This window comes from Tamandua tetradactyla, chromosome 1 (assembly GCF_023851605.1).
Source record: "Tamandua tetradactyla isolate mTamTet1 chromosome 1, mTamTet1.pri, whole genome shotgun sequence".
In the NCBI taxonomy this organism is placed as follows: domain Eukaryota; kingdom Metazoa; phylum Chordata; class Mammalia; order Pilosa; family Myrmecophagidae; genus Tamandua; species Tamandua tetradactyla.
Genome location: NC_135327.1, coordinates 51,434,679 through 51,456,448, shown reverse-complemented (window position 1 = coordinate 51,456,448; position 21,770 = coordinate 51,434,679). Strand labels below are relative to the sequence as shown.

Here is a 21,770-nt window from a genome sequence, read left to right as displayed (position 1 = left end):
AAAAAATGTCATGACTGTACATCATCAGAATTTTATTTGAAGATAGATAATGTAGATGCATCATTCATTCCGCAGATATTATAGCAGGTCTATTTCATAAAGGCAGGATTGCTAAAGTACATTCTGGAGAGGGATTCTGACAGCACAAAGAATAAAATAAGGGTCACACGTAAGTCCACTGCCCAGAAAGAACTGTTAGTGAGAAAAGTGCTGGATTTGTTCAAACATTCTGAGGAGGTGGAAACAGGGTATTTGGGGCTAAAACAGAAAAGATCTGTCCGTGTACGAGAAAGCATCCTCAGAACTCCCAGTGATAGTAAGTGGGGTTTTTTGTTCTGACTGAATGATTTTGCCCCCTTAAAAAAGAATATATTCATGAGGGCAAGCCTCAAAATCAAGGGCTTGGCTTATTTTCTTGAGAGTCCCTAATGTTTGAGAGAGCACCAGGCGTTTCCCACATAGGAACATGTAGTATTTCCATAGTTTTTCTCCAGTCCCTCAAGGGACTCTATCAATACTTTTTAATTATCAGCCCACCATAGCCTGGGATGATTCTGGGTCGTCCATTAAGCTACACAATTACCAGGCCTTGTTCGGTTCTAGGCTCTGTGTGTTTGGATTGTTTACGTGAGCCATCCAGAAGGTCTATTTAGAGTGTGTGTTACAGAAGATTTAGGTTCTAGACACAGTAAACCTCTCTGCCTTTGGTCTCATACAGTAGGTGAAGCTCTGAAATATATACACTATTGTCCTTTGCCTGCTATTCTGATTTATCAGCTTCATTTTTATCTCTAGTTGGAGCCTCACCTCTTTTTCAGTTAATTTAGCAGTTGTTGTGTATAGCAATGCTCACTCCCAGGCTCTGAGTCTTAGGTGTCACAGAGGTACCCGAAGTTCCAGGGAAAGACCAGCTTATACACAGATAGCCAGCATTGCAGAATCTAGAAATACATTTACAACTCCAGACTAAGTGTGACTGCTGTAAGAACTTATAACCTAGGCTCTGTTTTTTTCTTTTAGGTATTTTCTAAAAGAGACCATAGCATAGTTGTTCTTTTGTATTTCTGGCTTATTTTGCACAATACAACACCTCCAGGGTTCACTGGGGTTCATTTACTTTGTTGCGGTAACCCACACCAAACTTTGAAATCTGTTCTATAGCTACTTGTTAAAATGTACTTTAAAAAATTTATTGTTCCTTTGCATATGTTGTATCTCACAATAAAAAATGTTAAAAAAAAATTCCCTAATTTTAGGGCGTAATGTAATTTGGTCAACTATATCTCCTCAGGCTTTGGGGTGGGAGGGGGGAGGGAGCAGCTTGTTTGAAATCACACCACAGGTGTAGATCCGTTTACAGAAGTAAAACCTCTTACATCTAACCAAGCTAATTCAGTCCTAGCTTGATTGTTGTTCACAGTCAGAACACAGATATGCTGCTGACACGTGTAACAGTCAGTGATGGCACTGGGGTTTCAAAGAGGGAAAGAGCTTCATTACAATGTGCAGTGTCAGGAGAACTCAGATCTGTCCACACTGGCGAGGCTCTGACAGTTGTGTAGCACTTTTATAAAGGCGGGCTTATGGTAATGGGTAGTGGTTTGATGAGATGAGGTTGGAGACAAATTGTTGAGCATATGCTGATTGTTTACATACTTGGTCATAGAATGCATGTAAGGAAACGGTGGCCTTAACATGATGCTGAGTGTGATTTTTAGTATTACAGCGATGTCTGAAGGTACAGGCTACTGCACGTGTCAGGTGGCCCAATTCTGGTTAGAGCTAGCTTTATTGTCTAGCAAGACAGACCAGGAATTAGGGTGGATTGAGTCAGGTTTCTTCATTACTAAACATGAAGGGGGCTGCTAGTATGATCACGAGACATCTAAGTCACTAAACAAGGTAAGGGAGGGGATAAGTATGGAGTCACGAGATCATTACAAGGTTGTTCAGTTACATAGCAAAGTAAAGTATGAAAATATTTGGGTTACAGTTCAGTGAATTATAACAGTTTCACATATTAGCTCTCAGTTACATTACAATGTATCAGGAATTTAAAGACACAAGTAGATCACAGCTCAGTTAGCTATAATTATATTTGTTAGTTCTCAGTTACAATTGTTCACCACATACTTCACCAGGGAACTATGCATTTCTTTGATCAAATTGTTAAACACAAACAGAAAACTCATGCTCTAATGTTCGTGCAGCATTATTCATATAAAAAAATTAGAAATAACTTATGTCAGTCATATCAGCTGGGACCTGGTTGAATATGTTACAGGCATGTTATGGAATACTATGCATCTATTAAAAATAATTACTTGGATCTCAATGTTAAGTCATAGAAAGATGCCAGTGATATATTGCTGAGTAGAAAGAGTAAATTGTAAAATGATCCAGTTATTACTTACGAAAAAACCCACAAAAACAATTCACAACTGTCTGCTTATATATGTGCATATGTATCTCTTAGAGCATAGAAGAAAATATGGAAGGATACTCACCCGGCTTTAATAGTAGTTAACCGTTTGAGGGTGGAAGGGAGAGTTGAGTGGCACTGGTCCCTGGCACTGGAAACTTCCAGGGACATCAGAGAATGCATTGTCTGATGGTGGCCTGGCATTGCGGGACTCCACTTATCACTGTTGTAGTGTTTAAGTTTAAATATGCATATATAACTTCTTTAAATTAAAAAAAATATTTTGCCATATGTTTGTGTAACAGCAAGACAATATGGAAATAGCAGAGAAACTTTAGAAAATATGTGTTTACTTTTAAATTCAGAAAAAATAAAGAAAATGAAAGCAGCTCATCCTATAAGCCTATTAGCCGCATAATTCTTTTCTAATGATTTTTATTGTGAAATATATATACAAAGAAAAGAAAGAAAAAGCAATAATTTTCAAAATACATTTCAACAAAGAATTACAGAACAGGATTTAGAGGTTTCCAGTCTACTTTTTCCAGATTTTTCCTTCTAGTTATTCCAAAACACTGGTGACTAAAATAAATATTAATATAGTAATTCAGCAGTCATACTTGTTTGTTAAATACTGTTTCTCTCTTACAACTCCTCCCTCTCCTTTGACCCGTCTCTTAATCTAGAGATTAGTCAATTCCTATTCTGACTTTTTCATGTTGAGAAGGGATGTTGACACAAAAGGATAGGGGAATGTTATTAGTTGCTAATCTTGGAGAGGCTGGTCCCTCTGGGTTTCAGGATCTATCTGGTTTAGGAAACCTCTGAAGCTTATAGGTTTCAGGAAAGTAACCTTAGTGCATGAAACTTTTATACAGTCTCAGATAGAGCCCCAGTGTTCTCAAGAGTTGATGGTAATCATACGGATTGGGAGCTTCAAAACGATGGTAATTAGCAATCTCTAGCCGAATCCTGCATAAGTGTAGCTTCCAGAACAGCCTCTTGACTATTTAAACTCTCTTAGCCAATGATGCCTTATTTTGTTATACTTTCTTTCCTCCTTTTAGTCAGGAAGGCGTTGTTGATCCCATGGTGCCAGAGCCAGACTTTTCCCTGGGAGTCGTGTCCCACATCATCAGGGGCACCCTCGCCCCGAATATCATATCCATATAGTGGGGAGAGCGGTGATGATCCCTGCAGGATTGGGCTTAGAGAGAGAGGTCACAGCTGAAACAAAAGAGGTTTCCTGGAAGGAATTCTTCAGTCTCATTATAGATAGTTTTAGCTTTTCCACTACAGGAATACGTTTCAGAAGGGAAAGCCTCAAAATCAACGGCTTGGACTATTTTCTTGGGAGTCCCCAGTGTTTGAGAGGGTATCAGAAATTTCCCAGAAGGGAAACATTAATAGTTCTATTTTTCTCTTTGGTTCCTCCAAGGAATACATTTTAATTATCAGTCTGCCATAGGGTGGGACATATCCTGTTTATTACATTAAATTATACAGAATCATGAGGCCTCGTTCCTGTTCTGGGCTCCATGAGCTTTGAGCTGTTTAGATGAGCTTTCCAGACAGGTCGATTTAGATCATCTATTACAGAAAATTTAGGTTCTAGACACAATAAACCTCTCTGTCTTTGGTCTCATACGGTCGTGAAGGTCTAGAGTGCATGTGCTATCATCTTTTACCCTGTACTCTGGTTTGCCTTAGTCCCAGCCAGATGAGCTTCGTTTTTACCTCTAATTGAAGACTGGTTTCTTTTTCAGTTACTTTAGCTATTATTGTATATAGTAATGCTAACTTTCAATGCTACAGAATTCCAGTTCTGAATCTTGGGTGTTACAAAGGTACCCAAAGTTCCAGGGAAGTACCAGCTCATATACAGGTAGCTCAGGGTCTCAGAATCTAGAAGTACACTTACAACTTTGGACTAAGTGTAGCTGCTGTAAGAGCTTACAATCTAGGCTCCAAGTTTCTTAAAAATATTTTCTGAAAGAGACCTTAGAATATTCATTCATTTGTTTCTAGCTTCTTTTGTACAACATATCATTTTCCAAGTTCAGTTCAGTTCATTGCCTACCTCATAATGTCTTTCCTTTTGTAGCCATACAATGTTCCATCATATATATCAATGTTTGATATTCCTTCGTATGCATATATCTCAGTTTACCTTTCAGCATCTCAGTCATTGTGTGCTTCAGCTCCCTCCATCCGTTGGGCATCATGGATAATATCCAGAATAAACCATGTCTTACCATGTCCCAACTTCTTTGTACAGTCAGCAACACAATCAATTTTAGGAAATTTTCATTAGTCTAAAGAGACAAAGAACTGATAAGCACAGCCTCACCAAATATCAAATCAAAACTTCCCTAAGTCTCTTATCCCGCCCCCCAACCCTCTTCCCCCCATCCCTGCCCTGCATTATTTACTCCCGGTATCGCTGTGGTACTGTTGATGTCTTCCTGTCGTGGCCATAGCATGCAATTTTAGTTTCCCCCTCTATTATTGACTCTTTGTACAACATCAGACCTTTGAAGTAGTTCATGTGAGAACATATTTATAATTGTAGAATTAGTTGCTGGGATGCAAGGCATTATATACCCCCTTTCAATCCCATTTGCCTTCAATATGGCAGTGTTACTTATGACACCACTAGTTACATCACTTCCATTTTCTTACATTTAATTTCAACCTCACTGGGTAATCTTTCCCGGTCTATAGCTTTTGTGTTCCTCTAGGTCCCCTGTGTTCTACAGTATAAACCTCTGAGATACCTTTACAGTCATAATAGTAAAATCATATGGTTTCTATCCTTTTGTGTCTGACTTATTTTGCTCGGCATTATGTCCTCAAGGTTCATTCACATTGTCATATGCTTCAGGACCTCATTTAATCTTACTACTGCATAATATTCTGTTGAAGATATATGCTACATTTTTTTTATCCACTCATCTGCTGTTGGGCACTTGGATTGTTTCCTTCTTTTGACAATTGTGAATAATGCTACTGTGAACATCAGTGTGTAAATGTCTACTCATGTCACTGCTTTCAGCTTTTCTGGGTATAGGCCAAGTAGTGGTATTTCTGTGTCATGTGCTTTTTACCCATTTGTTTTTGTTCTTCAGAAAAGCATCTATACATGTTTTTTGCCTATTTTATAATTGGGTTGTTCTTTTGTTGTTGAGTTGTATAATTTCTTGATGTACACAGGATAGCAGACCTTTATCCAATATGTGGTTTCCAAATATTTTCACCCATTGAGTTGGCTGCCTCTTCACCATTGATCAAAGTCCTTTGACACATAAGAGCTTTTGATTTTAAGGCATTCCCATTTATTTATTTTTTCTTTTGTTGCTTGTGCTTTGGGTGTAAAGTTTAAGAAGCTACCTCCTATTACTAGGTCCTCAATATGTTTCCCTATATTTTCTTCTAAGAATTTTATGGTACTGGCTCTTATATTTAGGTCTTTGATCCATTTTGAATTAATTTTTGTATTGGGTATAAGATAGGGGTCCTCTTTCATTCTTTTGGCTATTGATGTCTAGTTCTCCCATACCCATTGATTGAAAAGACTATTTTGTCCCAGTTCAGTGGATTTAGGGAACTTCTAAAAGATCAGTTGACCATAGATTTTGTGGTCTGTCTCTGTACTCTCAATTCAATTCCACTGGTCACTACTTCTGTCTTTGTGCCAGTACCATAATGTTTTGACCACTGTGGCTTTTTACAATAAGCTTTAAAGTCGGGAAGTGATAGTCCTTCCACTTCACTCTTCCTTTTTAGGAAATTTTAGCTATTCAGGGTCTCTTTCCCTTCCAAATACATTTGTTAACTAGCTTTTCCAAGTCTTCAAAGTAGTTTGTTGGGATTTTGATTGGTATTATATTGAGTCTGTAGATCAATTTGAGTAGAATTGACATCTCAACAACATTCACCCTTCCTGTCCATGAGCACAGAATGCCTTTCCATCTATTTAGATCATTTTTAATTTCTTTTGGCAATGTTTTATAGTTTTCTGTGTACAAGTCCTTGATATCCCTGGCTAAGCTTACTCTTAGACACTTAATTTTTTGGTTGCTATTTTTTAATGGAATTTTTTCCTTAGTTGTCTCCTCTGTTAGGTCATTACTTGATTTAGAAACATTGCTGATTTTTGTACATTCATCTTGTACAGTTTGCAGAATTTGTTTATTAACTCAAGTAGCTTTGTCGTAGATTTCTTAGGGGTTTCTAAGTATAGGATCATGTCATCTGCAAACAATGAAACTTTTATTTGTTCCTATCCTATTTGAATGCCTTTTGTTTCTTTTTCTTGGCTGATTGCTCTAGCTAGGACTTCCAATACAACGTTGAGTAAGAGTAGTGACACTGGACATCCTTGTCTTGTTCCTGATTTTAGGGAGAATGCTTTGAATCTCTCACCATTAAGTATGAAGTCGGCAATGTTTTTTTTAATATATGCCCTTTATGATATTGAGGCGTTTCCTTTGATTCATAATTTTGAAATGTTTTTATCAGAAATAGATGCTGAATTTTGTTAAATGCTTTTTCAGCATCAATCAATATGATCATGTGGTTTCTCCCTTTTGATTTGTTAATGTGCTGTATTTCATTGATTATTTTTCTTGTGTCGAACTATCCTTTCATTCCTGGTATAAACCCGGTTTGGTCATGATATGTAATTCTTTTAATGTGTCATTGTATCTGATTTGCTAGTATTTTCTTGAGAATTTTTGCATCTATGTTCATTATGAGAATTATTCTGTAGTTTTCCTTTCTCTAGTGTCTTTATATGGTTTGGGTACTAGAGTGATATTAGCTTCATAAAATGAAATAAGTGGTGTTCCTTTTTCCCCAATTTTTTGGAAGAGTTTGAACAGGATTAGTGTTAGTTCTTTTTGGAACGTTTGATAAAATTCCCCTATGAAGCTGTCTGGTCCTGGGTTTTCCTTTGTAGGAAGATTTTTGATGAATGATTGAATCTCTTTATTTGTAATTGGTTTGTTGAGATCTTCTATTTCTTCTCGAGTCAGTAACGGTAGTTTGTGTGTTTCTAGGAATTTGTCCATTTTATCTAAGTTGTCAGGTTTGTTGGTGTATAGTTTTCATAGTATCCTCTGGTGATATTTTTACTTTTTTCAGAATCCGTGATCACGACCCCTTCTGCTTTCTGATTTTGTTTATTTGCATCCTCTCTTTTTTTCTTTGTCAACCTAGTTAGGGGGTCTATCAATTTTATTGGTTTTCTCAAAGAACCAACTTTTGGTTTTGTTGATTCTTTCTATTGTTTTCATTCTCCAATTCATTTATTTCTGCTTTAATCTTTGTTATTTCTCTTTGTCTATTTTCTTTGAGGTTAGTTTGCTCTTCTTTCTTTAATTTCTCCAGGTAAGGAATTAACTCCAATTTTTTCTTTTTCTTTTTTTATGTATATATAAAATTTAGGGCAATGAATTTCCCTCTCAGCACTGCCTTTGTTGTATCACATAAGTTCTGATATGTTGTATTCTCATTTTTATTTGTCTCCAGATAGTTACCACTTTCTCTAGCAATTTCTTATTTGACTCACTGATTATTTAAGAGCGTGTTGTTTCATCTCCATATATTTATGAAAATTCTGGTTCTTTGGTGATTATTCATTCCAGCTTCATTCCATTGTGTCAGAGAAAGTTCTGTGGATAATTTCAATCTTCTTATATATATAAAGACCTATTTTGTGACCCAACATATCCTCTATCCTGGAGACTGTTCCATGGGCATTAGAAAAGAATGTATATCCTGGTGTCTTGGGGTTTAACAATCTATATGTCTGTCAGATCTTACTCATTAATTTCATTGTTTATGTTTTCTGTTTCCTTGTTGATCCTCTGTCTGGTTATCTATAGTGGAGAATGGTGTATTGAAATCTCCCACTGTTATTGTTGACACATCTATAGTTCCCTTCAGTTTTGCCTATGTTTGCTTCATGTCTTTGGAACTCCTTGATTGGGAGCATAAACACTTATGATTGTTATTTTTTTCTTGGTGAATTGTCCCTTTTATTAATATTTTGTATCCTTCTTTGTCTCTTATAACGTCTTTTATTTTAAGTCTTTTTGTCCAATGTTAGTATGGCTACTCCTGCTTTCTTTTGATTGCAGCTTGCATAGAACATTTTTTTCCTTCCTTTCACTTTCAATCTATTTGTATCCTTGAGTCTAAAATGAAGCTCTTGTAAAGAGCGTATGGGTGAATTATATTTTTTAATCCATTCTGACAAAATCTGTATCTTTTAATTGGTGAGTTTAGTCCATTAATGTTCAGAATTATTACTGTAAATGCAATTCTTGACTCCACCTTCTTATCCTTGAGTTTTCATTTGTCAGCTCTATATATTCTTTTCCCTCTTTCTTTTTTTATCCTTTAAATTGAGTTTACTGGTACTCTTCAATTTTGTAACCTCCTCCAGAACTTCCTTTCCAGTCTTTTGTGTTCAGCTGACAGGACTCCCTTTAATATTTCTTATAGGGCCAGTCTCTTGTTGACAGATTCTCACATCCTTTGCTTATCTTTGCGTGCACACACACACACACACACACATGCACACAATGGAGGTACTGGCTTGGATGCTGAAGTTTCTTCCTTTGCCAAATCCAGCTGAGGCTTGCAGGATAGGAAAATCTTTGCTGTGTTATCTGTAGGTGCCAATGCCTGTGACGCTGGCGGTTACCCATGAAGGCTTTATCACTAGTACCACTGCTGTTGGTAGCAGGAATCAATTCCCAGGGCTAATAATGATCAAATGAGCTTCTGTATTTCTCTTTTCCTGCCCACTGTTGCTTTGATAGTTTTTTCATTTGTGTTTCTTTTATTGATATTGAATGGTGGGGAGGTAAACAAATAATAGAGTTGCGACTAGGCTTTCAGATTATTTGAAAACTCAACATTACATTTAAATGCTACTCTGAGCTGTTTGCTCTCGGCACTCTGTTCCTTGGGTGGTGCTTATCTCTGTTTCTGTGACCATGAATTTTGTCTTCTCTTTGGTTGTTTGGACATCCCCCCTTTCTGGCCTCCCTTAGGATTAAAGCTCTACCCCAGGCTGCCCAGTTTACTCTGCCCAGCATCTTTACCGATTTGTTTCCCAAGCCCTGCACAGAGTTGGCTGTTCCTTACATCAGATGTTTCCAGGAGATGGGCACACGTCCTTAGGACGCCATTCCTGAGGCATAATCTCAGTCCTCCCCAACACAGTTTAAAGTGGTTCCACCTTATCCTGTCCTTCGTGGATGCTAAATGCCAAACATTCACTCGATTAAATATTTGTTAAAAAGTGATTTTCCTCATAGCCATAATATCCATTTTTGTGGCCATTTCAGAACCACAGACATTCGTGAAACTCCAAGAAGAAATTCTCTAGAGGGAGAGGGGCAAGATGGATCTTGGCAAATCCACTGGAATTACTCAGTGGAGCAAATTTAGTTTTTGTTGCTTAGTTCCTCGAGGTGAACCATGACCTTCTAAGGGGTTGAACAGGATAACTTCTCACCTTTTGAGCACAGCCTTCTTTGCCCTGACCACTTATTGTATCTTCTAGTACTCCAGGAAATGCAGTTTGGAAACTGCTCGCTCATGTGGTCAAAGCTAAAAGGTCTAATCCAAAATTGTAGCTATGAGATTTGTTGACCTTTCTTTCTTAGCCTTGCTTTACAGCCCATGGCAGGGGGCAGTATTTTTCTGCTCCTCCTACCTCTTAATAAGTTAAAAACAGATTTGTGAGGAGCATCAAGGAACCTGGGCCAGGAGTGAACGTACAGGGTTGGGTGGGGGAATCGGGGAGCATGGCTGACCCCTACCATCAAGACATTCAAATGCCTTGAAACATAGTGGTTAGAAAACAAACAACTGATTCTCCTGAAAAATCACTAAGAATCTGAAAGTCTGTACTAAGGAATCACTATCATCAGTTCTTAGAGGCACCTAAATTAATGCTTTCTGCTCTATACTGAAGTGAGGAAGGATGGGCAGGAAGGAAGAAGGGAATAACAGAGAATACATGGAAAATCTTCACTAAGAGAGGCCAGCCTTTCAGAAATGGCACTAAATCCAGAAATAAACACTACTCTTAAAAATACAGATAAGCGCAACTTCCATTAAGTCTAAAAGAAAGGAGCAAATGATGCAAAGCAGACTGGCTTCTCTTTTTTTTTTAGAAACGTTCTGGATCCCCTGCTGTGGACTCCAACTACCTAGGAAATTGTAGCTCACCCTCATGAGTACTGCAGAGACAAGCATTTGCATGCACACATCTCTGCCCTGACACATGTACACCATGTGGTTAGTCCCTAGGAAGGCACAGTCACATGCTGATGACTGTTGATCAGCATTTAAAATTAATTCTTGCTACAATAGCTCATCCTGCAGAACGCTGTGTCTAATGGGAAATAACCTGCTGTTGTATTCCCCAAAAAAGAGGGAAGAAGCCCAGGGCAATGACAAATTGGCACCAAAGGAATACACCAACTTTACTTGAATATACAAAACTTCAGCCAAGAATATACCAAATTTATTTGCCCCTTTCCTCAAATCCCTTTTTCTGAGCCAAGGCAAGGAAAAACGAAATTTTCAGATAGTTATACAAGTATATAGGTATGAGATAATTGAGGTACAGCTTCTCATTCTCTGGTTGTATATTGCTTTAAATATGGTTATTAAAAAATCAGTTGCCTTGTTCTGATGTGCAGCACTTTTTAAGAAACAATAACTCGGGTGTACATGTGTTTGGCCAGAGAAAAGGCCGATTTAAATAGAAAATTTCTCTGCAGGCCTTGAAAGAGGCCAATACAAGTCATGGCTCCGTAATCCTGAGCCTTTTGCTCTTTGTAGAAAGCTTTGATGGCGCTGTCCCAGATGTGCAGCTGATCTATACATCCAGCTGTGGAATAAACACCTGCCATTGCATGGCAAAATCAGGCATCCTAGAAGTATATGACTTATTTGAAATTTGAAGAGCATCCATTTCAAATAACTTGCCAACCTAGGCCTTGTCCAAAGCATTTAAATCATTCATAATCTCCTTTTTGTCCTGTGAGATTTAATTTGAACAAGCCTTATTTATAATTTGGGTACTCTTGTTGTAATTTGTCTATTTAAAAACACTTATAGAAAAAAAATGTTAAAGCCATGTAACTGCAAATAAGCTCTCATTTCATACCAGATAACAAGAGAGGTTTTCAGGATCTGGGATTTACTATTGGCAAATGTTACTATTGGTAATTGAGAGTAGATATAAATAATAATGTCCAACTAATGAGTAAATCTTATACTGTCTTATTTTTTTATTCAATGAAAGTCTTTATTATCCTCTCCTCCCTGCTTCACGTGACTCTCTCCGTGTGAGGACACCATCTGTGACCCAGTGACCTGCAGAATGGCGCCTGGGGCCAGAGTCCCAGACAGCGTGATTCCTCCAGGTTGTCCAGCAGGCCAGCCTCCCAGCCACTCTGTATCTTCTGTAGCATCTTATTTCACTGTATAATGTTGACTGCAGCTGCATAATCCTGGAGCAGATGGCTGACAAGAACACCCAGCCAGCGTGACTAAATAACACAGAACAATATGGAGAACCAACTTGTTCAGAATTGAATAGTCTCAGCCTTAGGGTCTTAGACCAAGACACTACCTCTGGATTCTATATGAGGTCTTTCCAAAGTCGAGCTGGGACAGCACCTTGGGAAGTCTCCAAGGGCTGCTATGGATCCTCCTCCTAAACAATTATAAAGCCTGCCGTGCAGTTGAGCTCCTGACTGTAGGGAAGATGTGGAGCTCACCATTTAAGCAGCAGAGTGTTTTTTTCTTGATCACCGTTGGTAATCGTATTTACAGTTGCCTTTGTTGCCCTCTTAATTCTGCTTTATTTTCTTAATGCTCATTCAGTGCATTAATTATTCTTCAGTAACTATTTTAAAGCTTAAGAACCAAATTGGTTAGGAATGCCCATAACGCATATAGGTTGTTTGTATTATATACCTGAGCTGCCATTTTCCAATAAAATAAAACATTGAAGAAATAGTTTTTTACACTAAGGTATTCCTTACAGAGTTATCGAAAAATTGAAAAAGAAAATCTACGTGTGTACCATGGAGAATAGCTTGGTTTATAAACTCAATGGAAGTTCATTCCCTAAAAAAATATGTATACAAGCCCTAAAAATTATTTTCAGAACTGTACAGATATGATGAAACCTAATAATCAGTGAAAAAATAGATTGTGTGATTTTAAGAATATTGCGGAAAGTAAGTATTCATGTTGAAAAATTAAGAAGCATACACAAAAATGAAAATAGCTTGGTAAGGATGGAAGGATTCTGAATAATTTCATTTTATTGTCTTGCTATGTTGGTTTTATAATGGATTTCAAGTAATTAAAATGTTAATATTGTATGTTATTCCTACTCGAAGGGCTACCATTTTTCCTTCAAAAATGCCATATATACTCTTCAGTTTCCAAAACTGAATGTCTGTCATTAAAGATAAGTATTTGTTTCCTGAGAAGCCAGCCCTGTGGGTCATTCCCTGAAACATGCCTGTGGGAAGCCCAAATAGGATCTAAAGTGGGGAATGTGCCGGGAGGCTTGGCCGGGGCAGGTCTTCTCTTGGGAAGGCCACAGAGTCCGGCAGGTATGGTTTAAGCCTCAGTTTCCACCATAACAGTGGGGTCAGTGGAAGAAAGAGGCATTTAGGAGCTAGAGTTGGCAGCTGGGCTCAAAATCCAGTGGGGACAAATTCTATAATTGCATTTCGTAGCCTTTTTGAGCCAAAGTTTTACTGCATATTGAAAGGAGGCTAGCAATTACTGCTTCTTGGCGTTCTGATGATTTAATGAGAAAGTCCATGTGGGGTTCCTAGCATAGCATCCAGTACAGGAGAAGTGACCAGGGACCACAGAGCGTAGGGATTCTTAGTGGGAAGCAGCTGAATTGGCATAGGAGGAACCATCTGAATTTCATTTGTCCTCACCATGAAATGGAAGCGGACCTGTGCCTCCCCAGACCCAGTCGCCTGAGGAGAGGACTTGGTGTCGCTAAGTGTGGTGTTAGCTGCCAAAACACCGCTCCGAGGATCACTCGCTGGTTGTGAAGTGACAAAAGCAGCTTCTACAATGCAGAGAGCACGTTGCCGCCTCCTGAGCTCCCCCAATGAGCTCAGCACCACGTGACAGACAAACGCCATGTGCCATGTGGCCCATACGGTCTCAGGACCTCCCATGTAGTATTCGTACAGGAAAGCTCAATACTGACATCTAAATGACACAAGGAAACATTGAGATAAATTCAGAATGTGGGACATCTTACAGGACAACTGACCAATCCCTTCAATGAGTCTGTGCATTATGAAAAATAAGTCATAGGAGGGACTATTCTAGATTAAAATAGATGGAAGCAACATGATCTTCACATGGGGTGGACTTTGTATCTTGAGTCAAACTATAAATAGGGGAAATGTTAATGTGCACTGTACTTTATATGGTAGCAGGGAGTTATTGCCAGTTTTGTTGGTATGGTATTAGTTCTGAAGGAAAATGCCCTTCTCTTCTGGAGATGTATAGAGAAGTAATTAGAAATGAAATATTATGAAGTCTAGAATTTGCTATAAGTTATTTCAGGAGAGAGGTGAGAAAAAGAAGAGAAGACTGGATAGATAAATGAAATGTGACAAAAGGTAATTGTTGAATCTGTATCATCAGTATGTGGGGATTTATTTTACTGTTATCTCCAGGTTCATGTATGTTTTAGATTTAATAAGGATTAAGATGTAAGTTCTTATAAAGTTGACTTCCCAAAAATAGCGGTTTTATTTTTTTTCCTGAGCTGGATTTGAGGACTAATTTTTTTCCTATCTATCATGAGGCAAAGAATTCTTAGGGGAGCACAACTGATAGCTAGAAACAGACTTCTCATAAACCAAGGCTAGAAGAATAAATGGATGCAACCTCTGTGGAGGGCAATTTGGCACTCATTATCAGAGGATAAATATACTTATTGATTGTTTTAATTTCTAGGAATTTATCCTATAGACGTATACAAAGATAAACTTTGAGATGTTCACTGCAACACTATAATAGCAAAGTACTGGAAGCAAAATACTGTCTATCAATAGGGAACTCATTAAAGAAATTATAGCCATTCATAAAATGGAATATTTAAGGCAGCTATTAAAAATGATGCGGTAGACCTATAATGCTGATATGGAAGGGTTTCTAAAAGATATGAAGTTAAAAAAAAAAGCTGAACAAAATTATCGACTCATCTGGAGTTTAAAAAAACATTTAGAGTGATAACGAGAAATGGATGAAAATAGTTTCCTACTGTGTGGGGGATTTCCGGAAGACTTTTTCATTTTATATATTTGAAAGTTTTCCCATTTGTATATATTGTTTTCTATTGTAAAACAGAAACAAAAAATTAACTGAAAACATTATCTTAAGGATAATTATGAAGATGAATCTGCTTGGAGAAAACTGATAAACTCATAAAACTTTTAAAATTTATAAACTATATGTACTGGGTTAATGAGAATAATTATTCCTTCCATAGTGTTGGTAAATTGCATAGAATTATGTGAAACTGAAAGCACTCAGAGCCCTTCAAATGATGTTGTATTAAAAGATGAAATATTTACAATTTTTTAAGCACAAGACATAGAGAAAGCACTGGAGGAGTATTTCATATTTATCTGTCATGGAAGCAAAATTGGCTTCAGATATGTATTAGTCTTTGGTTTTTAAAAATGAGTTAGTGTAGTAACTGCTGTGTTTCAAGTACTTATATATATTTATATCAGGAGCATCCGTAGATCTAACCATCTTCTCACTCCACCTAGCAGGAGTCTCTTCAATCCTAGGTGCAATCAACTTCATCACCACTATTATTAACATAAAACCCCCCGCAATAAATCAATATCAAACCCCACTATTCATATGATCAGTGCTAGTAACAGCAGTACTTCTTGTACTATCACTTCCTGTTCTAGCTGCTGGGATTACCATACCAGCCTCTGATAAATATATATACAGCCCTTCAGAGAGGGTGGCATCAGCCCTCATTTTCAGATGAAGAAACAGAGGCTGGGAACATTAATCTGCTTGCTCAAAGTCAACAAGTAAATAAAGAGTCAAAATCCCATGCAATTGCTTTGTCTGCCCTGTTATGCCATCTTCTTTGTTTAAGAAAACACTGAAGGGAAAGATAGATAAAATCAAGAAGCCACTAATCCCTGCCTTTACTTATTTTCTGTTTTCTACTTCTAGCTTGGCTTCCCCAGCCTCATCTCATGTTCTAAAAGGAGAGGCTCATCAGAAAGCATAGGACACATCCAGGATTATGAGTCATTTATTAGCGGAGTGTTTGGGGATGTTTTCAGTAAAACAGCAAACTAACAGCTTGGTTATTTTCTTCCAGATATTGTGGATGCTCTGTCAGACCCAAAGAAATTTCTCTCAATTACAGAGAAGAGAGCAGACCAAATGAGAGCCATGGGCATTGAAACTGTGAGTAGACAAGGTCGATTAAAGACGGCCACACTGGGGACAGGGAGGGTTAGTTATAAAACGGCAATTACAAAAGGAAAACAAAATAGTAAATAAACATAACAAGTTTAAAGGGTTTTTTTTTTTCTACTGAACTTATCAGTTCAACCAACGGTTTCAAGGGTCTACAGTACTGTTGCACATCTTATAGGATGTGGCCACACTCTGAGAACCTGCTTCATCACCAGTGGCTTAACTCCTGTCCCATAGAAACGAAATGGAAAATACCCATGATGCTTTTAGAAAGTGTGAAATACTGGCTTTCCTGTGATGCGCTGAATACCAGCTGTCTTAGTTTGCTAGGGCAGCTGTAAGAGAATACCACGAACTTGTTGGCTTAAACTTGAATTTACTGACTCACACTCTGGAGGCTGGAAATCCAAGATCAAGTTCTCTCCAGGCCATGCATTCTCTGAAGTATGTGATGGTCAGTCTCTGCCTTTGTCACCTGGCCATCTGTTTCCTTTGTCTCCTCATGTGACTTATCTCCATGTCCAAACTTCCTTTACTTATAAGGACTCCAGACAAACTGGATTAAGGCCCACCGCCATTCAGTTTGCCCTCATCTTAGGGTCTTCAGAGACCCTATTAACAGATGAGTTCACAGCCCCAGGACCAGGAGTTAGAACTTGAACATGCCCTTGTGGGGAACATTATTCTACCTTTCCAGGTAACCCAAAACAGTGAATTGATGAAAATAGTATTTATTGATGTTTCTTTTTATTTTACCAGCCTTGCATCCCAGCCTTTTCCATTCTGGTGCAGACTTAGGTTTTTTCTTTGTTTTGCCTTTAAATGTTTCCTTTACCAAACTCCTACAGTTTGAAGTGGAAGCAGCAGTTTCTCCAGTAGCTAGAAATAGAGGAGGTGTGCTCTGCTTGTGAAGTGGCCAGACCTGCTTTCCTGGGCTGATCTTTTGCCTCACAACTGAGGCTGCTACCCAGCCTCTACTCCTGCCAGGCAGAGATCTGTCCGGAGAGGAGAAGTCTGGGAAGGGGAAGGGAAGAAGTTGAGAGGTGCAGAGGATCTGGAGTAAGTAAAACAAAGGACACACAAGATATATGACCTGGAGGCAGCATTCATTTGGGTCTGTATCACTCTTTTTGTTCCAGAGTGACATTGCCGATGTGCCCAGTGACACTTCCAAGAACGACAAGAAAGGAAAGGCCAACACTGCTAAAGCCAGTGTGACACCACAGACCAGCTCTGAGCTGAGACCAACCACCACGGCTGCCCTGGCGTCTGGCGTGGAAGCCAGGAAAGGTAGGGGAATGGCATTTGGGCTTTTTATCCATCTAGCAATTATAGATGCTTTCTGAAGCGTCTTTGAGGAAGGTGCTTAGGATTATTAATTTTGCCAATTTTCATTATCCTATAAAATTTTCATTATCCTATGATAATTTTCATTATCCTATAAAAGCATGTTTTTTTATGGGTTGACAAACTGCTTAATTTCCCTGAGCCATCTGTGTTTCATCCGCTAGATGAACCAGCCCTGCACATCACTTACGCTGGGTCCAGTAGCCATAGTTTTCAAAAATGTTTACATTTGCTGCCCTTTATGGAATAAAACTTTCTTATAGTCATGTGCGCTCATTCACCACCACTGTGCTACAGCTCCGGCCTTTAGCATCCATCTGGACAGGAAATGGGCTCAGGAACCACAGAGTCATTATTCCTTAATTGATAACTTCCCCCTTATGCAGATATTTAACATCTCTGAGGACATAAAATTATCAGGTGGACATTTGTAGGCCAATTCCATGTGGTTGTCTGTGGATGAAACAAAAGGTCTTAAGAGATAGCCTCACAAATCATTGTGTTCCCATATACTAATATTCAGCCAGTATATAGTAGAAAAAATGGACAGGTTGATTAAAGTTAGCTTTCATTTTAATTAGCCAGGACCCCATTCTGATTGGATGGCACCCATCCCATAATGGTAATTAAATATTTTTAATACCCTCCTTGAACATGAATCATTTACAAAGCACTTTGGTAAGAATTTCTTTTTCTCCTAGTAGCTTTTTACTTACTATATACATTTTCCATTTTTATGCACTTATTGTCCTTGGTGTAAGGAAATCAAGTTGTTCATACACTTAAGTACACAGAATGCTGCCTTTAAGGTAAGAAATGACAGGTTTTCCCAAACCAAAGCAGCATAATAATTTAGCAGGAAACTCAATGTGCATTGAACCTTATGAAACAAATTAGAAAATGAGACTGCACATAAGTAGCCCACTTTATACTTTGCCAGCAGCTGTTTTTCTGTTCTTCCCTGGAAAAGAACGCGAAGCAAGGTAATGATACAGACTTTGGGCATTTGTCACCAGGATTGGTCATTATTAACATTAGCCACTCTTAGAGATAGACAGTGGAAAATGGGAGAGATTTCTGTCCAGTTAAAGTTCTTATACTACACTCACGAGTACATGAAAACATCAATAATTATAGTGTGGCCAGCTTACGGAGAACAAAAAATAACCCTAGTTCTACAAGAAAATGTGCTTGTGTTCAGCACTGCCTTACCCTACTCCTACACAGGGCTGCATTTGAAAGAGTTAGGCAGCTATCACTTCCAATGTAGTCTTCTTAACTGACACCCAAAGAAAGAGGGTCTTCTGTTTCCTTTTGGCCCTTTGTTCAGGAATCTTGGGAGCCTACTCTAAGTCAGGGTACCAACTTGTGCAAGAAGTGTCTCCATACCTTCAGGGTTTGCAAATGGCCACCAAACAGCTGGTCTAGACAATGTGCAGTGGGGCTGACTACTCAGAAATGGGTGGGGATAGAGGTTAATTCCAGTAGAAGACTCATGGATGAGATGCCAGTTGAGGAGTCTTGAGGCTTTATAACGTAGATCTGGCGTGAACTGAAAAAAGAAGGTGGAGGAGCCAAGAGAAGGCAACCTAGGAGAAAGCAACCTACTGAAGTATAGGAAAGTGAGTGGAGGGAATGCAGATAATGACAAGTAGTTTACTTTTCCTGGGATGGAAAAGACTGGGGCACTCTGAATGGGCAAAGGAGTATTTTAAGAATATTGACATGGTTATACAAGTATATGGATACGTGTTCACAGAATGTTTATAGTCTAAACAACTAGAGAAAGAGGTTATTGCAGGCAAGACCATGCCTCTGTCATCAGTTTGGCTTTGGACCCATGTCTGGTAAAGAGCCAACAGTCTTATATCAGGAAGTAGATGACTAGTTGATGAGTGAATGCCAGTGGTGAGAAGGGCCTGGATTAAGCTGGAAGTAGTCAAAGGAAAAGAAGGAAGAAAAGGAAGAATAGAAATAAGTTGGTGGCTTGAATATGGATCTTAAAGAGAAGAAGACTCAGCAATAAATGGGAGGTTTCAAGGTCAGGTCACAGAGATTATGCTATTGAGAGAAGTCAAAAGGAAGAGCTGCTTTTGGTTACAAAGATGATTTTGGACCTATGCATCATTAAGTTCAAACTGTTAGTGATACACATGGGCAGAAACATGTAGTAGGAGTAAGATTTGTGATGCTGAGGAGAGAAGGGGCCATGGGAAGAGAGATGTGAGGCCTAGAGGAAAGAGAAAAAGAGAGAATGCTGAGAAAGGTGAAATGGAAGGAAAGGAAAAAAAAAACAAGAGGTCTGCATTTTGAGAAGGTATTATACCAAAAGGTCTATAGAGAAGTAAGTCCAGAGAAGTTAAGACTACAAAATTACTTCTGAATCACTGGAGGACAATAACTGGTTGGTAGTAACCAATAACGAGAAATAAAAAGAAAATACAAGAGAAGTGTATAGTGAAACAAGGCTCTGAGGAAAAGCTGAATCAAGAAAAATGGGGAGGGCGGGCCACGGTGGCTCAGCAGGTAAGAGTGCTTGCCTGCCATGCCCGAGGACCCGGGTTCGATTTCCGGTGCCTGCCCATGTTAAAAAAAAAAAAAATGGAAAATGGGGAAATGTTCCTGGATTAGCAAGGCAGAGATGTGTTTCATCCAAGCTATGAAGATATATGAGCAAAGAGAATTTTCATGATAGAAAGGAATAACTGACAGAATTAGAACTCTGATGGTTAGTACATCAGTTAGCTTATGCTGTATAACAAATGACCTCAAATTTTACTGGATTAAAACAACCACCTTTTATATAGATCATAATTCATTGGGTTGGTTGGTCTATGCTGGCTTGGTTGATCTCTGTGTGTCTTGCTTATGCTTCTTGGCCAGCTGGTGAGTTTACTGGAAGACAGATGATCTGGGATGGCCATATTGACATCTGTGAATTAGCAGGCTGTCTTCCATCATCCAGCAGGCTAAGTAGTTTCAGATGGAGTTCCCAAAGTTTCAAGAACAGAGAACTTTTCAAAACTCTGCTACTGTCCAAAACAAGTTACAAGGTATATTCAGAGAGTGAGAACTAGACTTCACCTTTTGATGAGAAGGGAAACATTTGTGGCCATTTTTACAATGTGCTACAGATAGTTTCTACTAATCTAAGAAGTTGGATAGGTGGCCCTCTACTGGGAGAGGTGGAAGCAGAACTAAAGAGCAAAAATATGGAAAGGCTTTAGAACAGCCCTCATCTGGAATAGAATAATCCACAAGAAATGAGAAGATCTGTCAAGCAGCACACAGGTCCCAGGTAAGAGGTGGTGGCATGAATTAAGTTGTTGTAAGTTTTATCCTGTTACTTCTCTAGCAAATGCCCAAAACTCAACAGCGGCTATGGACAAGGTAGGACTTAGGGGGTCATAAGTTGTAGAACTAGAGAGACTAGAGAACCTAAGGTATTACACACTGCATCAGTTAGCTATTGCTGTGTAAAAACAACTACAAAAACTCAGTGATTTAAAAAAGTATTTATTATTGCTAATGACTCTGCAGCTTACCTGGGGTGTGCTTTCCCTTTGTGGCTGGCTTACCCAATTTCAGCAGATTGGCTAGGCAATTCTGCTGCCTTGACTGTACTCTCTCACATGTTTGGAGTTTGGCTGCCTTTACATCGATTTAAGGTGACACTGGCTGAAACAAATGGACGGTCTTGCATGTGGAGTGTTGTCCGGGACTTCTCGCTCAGCGTCAAGCCCCCGGCCGGCGAAGGGGACAGAGGAGAGAGAGACAGACGCAGACAAACCGACTTGAATGGCAGACACGAATCCGTAACACGCGGCGGTTGTGAGCACAGACCTTTACTGGAGCTAAGCTTGCATTCTTTGTAACAGGTTCCGCGCGGGCTAAAATACCCCACGGGGGAGCAACCTCTATGCGGCCGTCAGGTACGGCTCCCTGCGGGTCGTCTCGCTTTCCCCGTCCGGGTAACGCCTTTATATACAAAATCCAAACCCAATGGGCTAACGCCACGTATACAAGGGTGATTGGTAGACAGGGTTGGCGGGCGCGTACGTCATACGCGGAGGCAGGATGCGGGCGCCATCTTGGCTCACTCGATGGGCGGGGGGAACTCTAGAGCAGGCTGCAACGCGTCCACTAGGCCTGACCCGGGAGGCGGCTCTCCACATCTCCCCCTTTTTTATTTATTTTGACCCAGTGTCTCCATTGATGAGTGAGCTCCCGTGGGCTGGAGTTGCCCACTACATGTTTTGGTGCTTTGGGGAGTCTGGACTAGGCTTGCTAGGCACCAACCAGAATGCCTCCTCATATAGAGACCGGAGAGCCCGTGAACCGGAAACCACGTGACTCTCCCTGCAGTGCTTCGCCTCGCAACTGGGTTACGGGAGGAGCAGGAGAGCGGCAACCAGAGTCGGGGGTGCCACTGGTGTCTCTGTGCAATGGCTTAAGTCTA

General features: G+C 39.3%; 1 protein-coding gene across 16 annotated transcripts in view; it reads left to right on the top strand.

Annotated features, from left to right (window-relative positions):
* PLCB4 (phospholipase C beta 4) overlaps positions 1-21,770 on the top strand; it is a 399,612-nt gene that overhangs the window by 342,967 nt on the left and 34,875 nt on the right. For all 16 annotated transcript variants that reach the window (XM_077115609.1, XM_077115566.1, XM_077115557.1 and 13 more), the window contains 2 exons: positions 15,864-15,952; positions 17,104-17,254. In XM_077115609.1, coding sequence (XP_076971724.1) covers positions 15,864-15,952; positions 17,104-17,254 — 240 coding nt within the window. The remainder of the gene's footprint in view (positions 1-15,863; positions 15,953-17,103; positions 17,255-21,770) is intronic.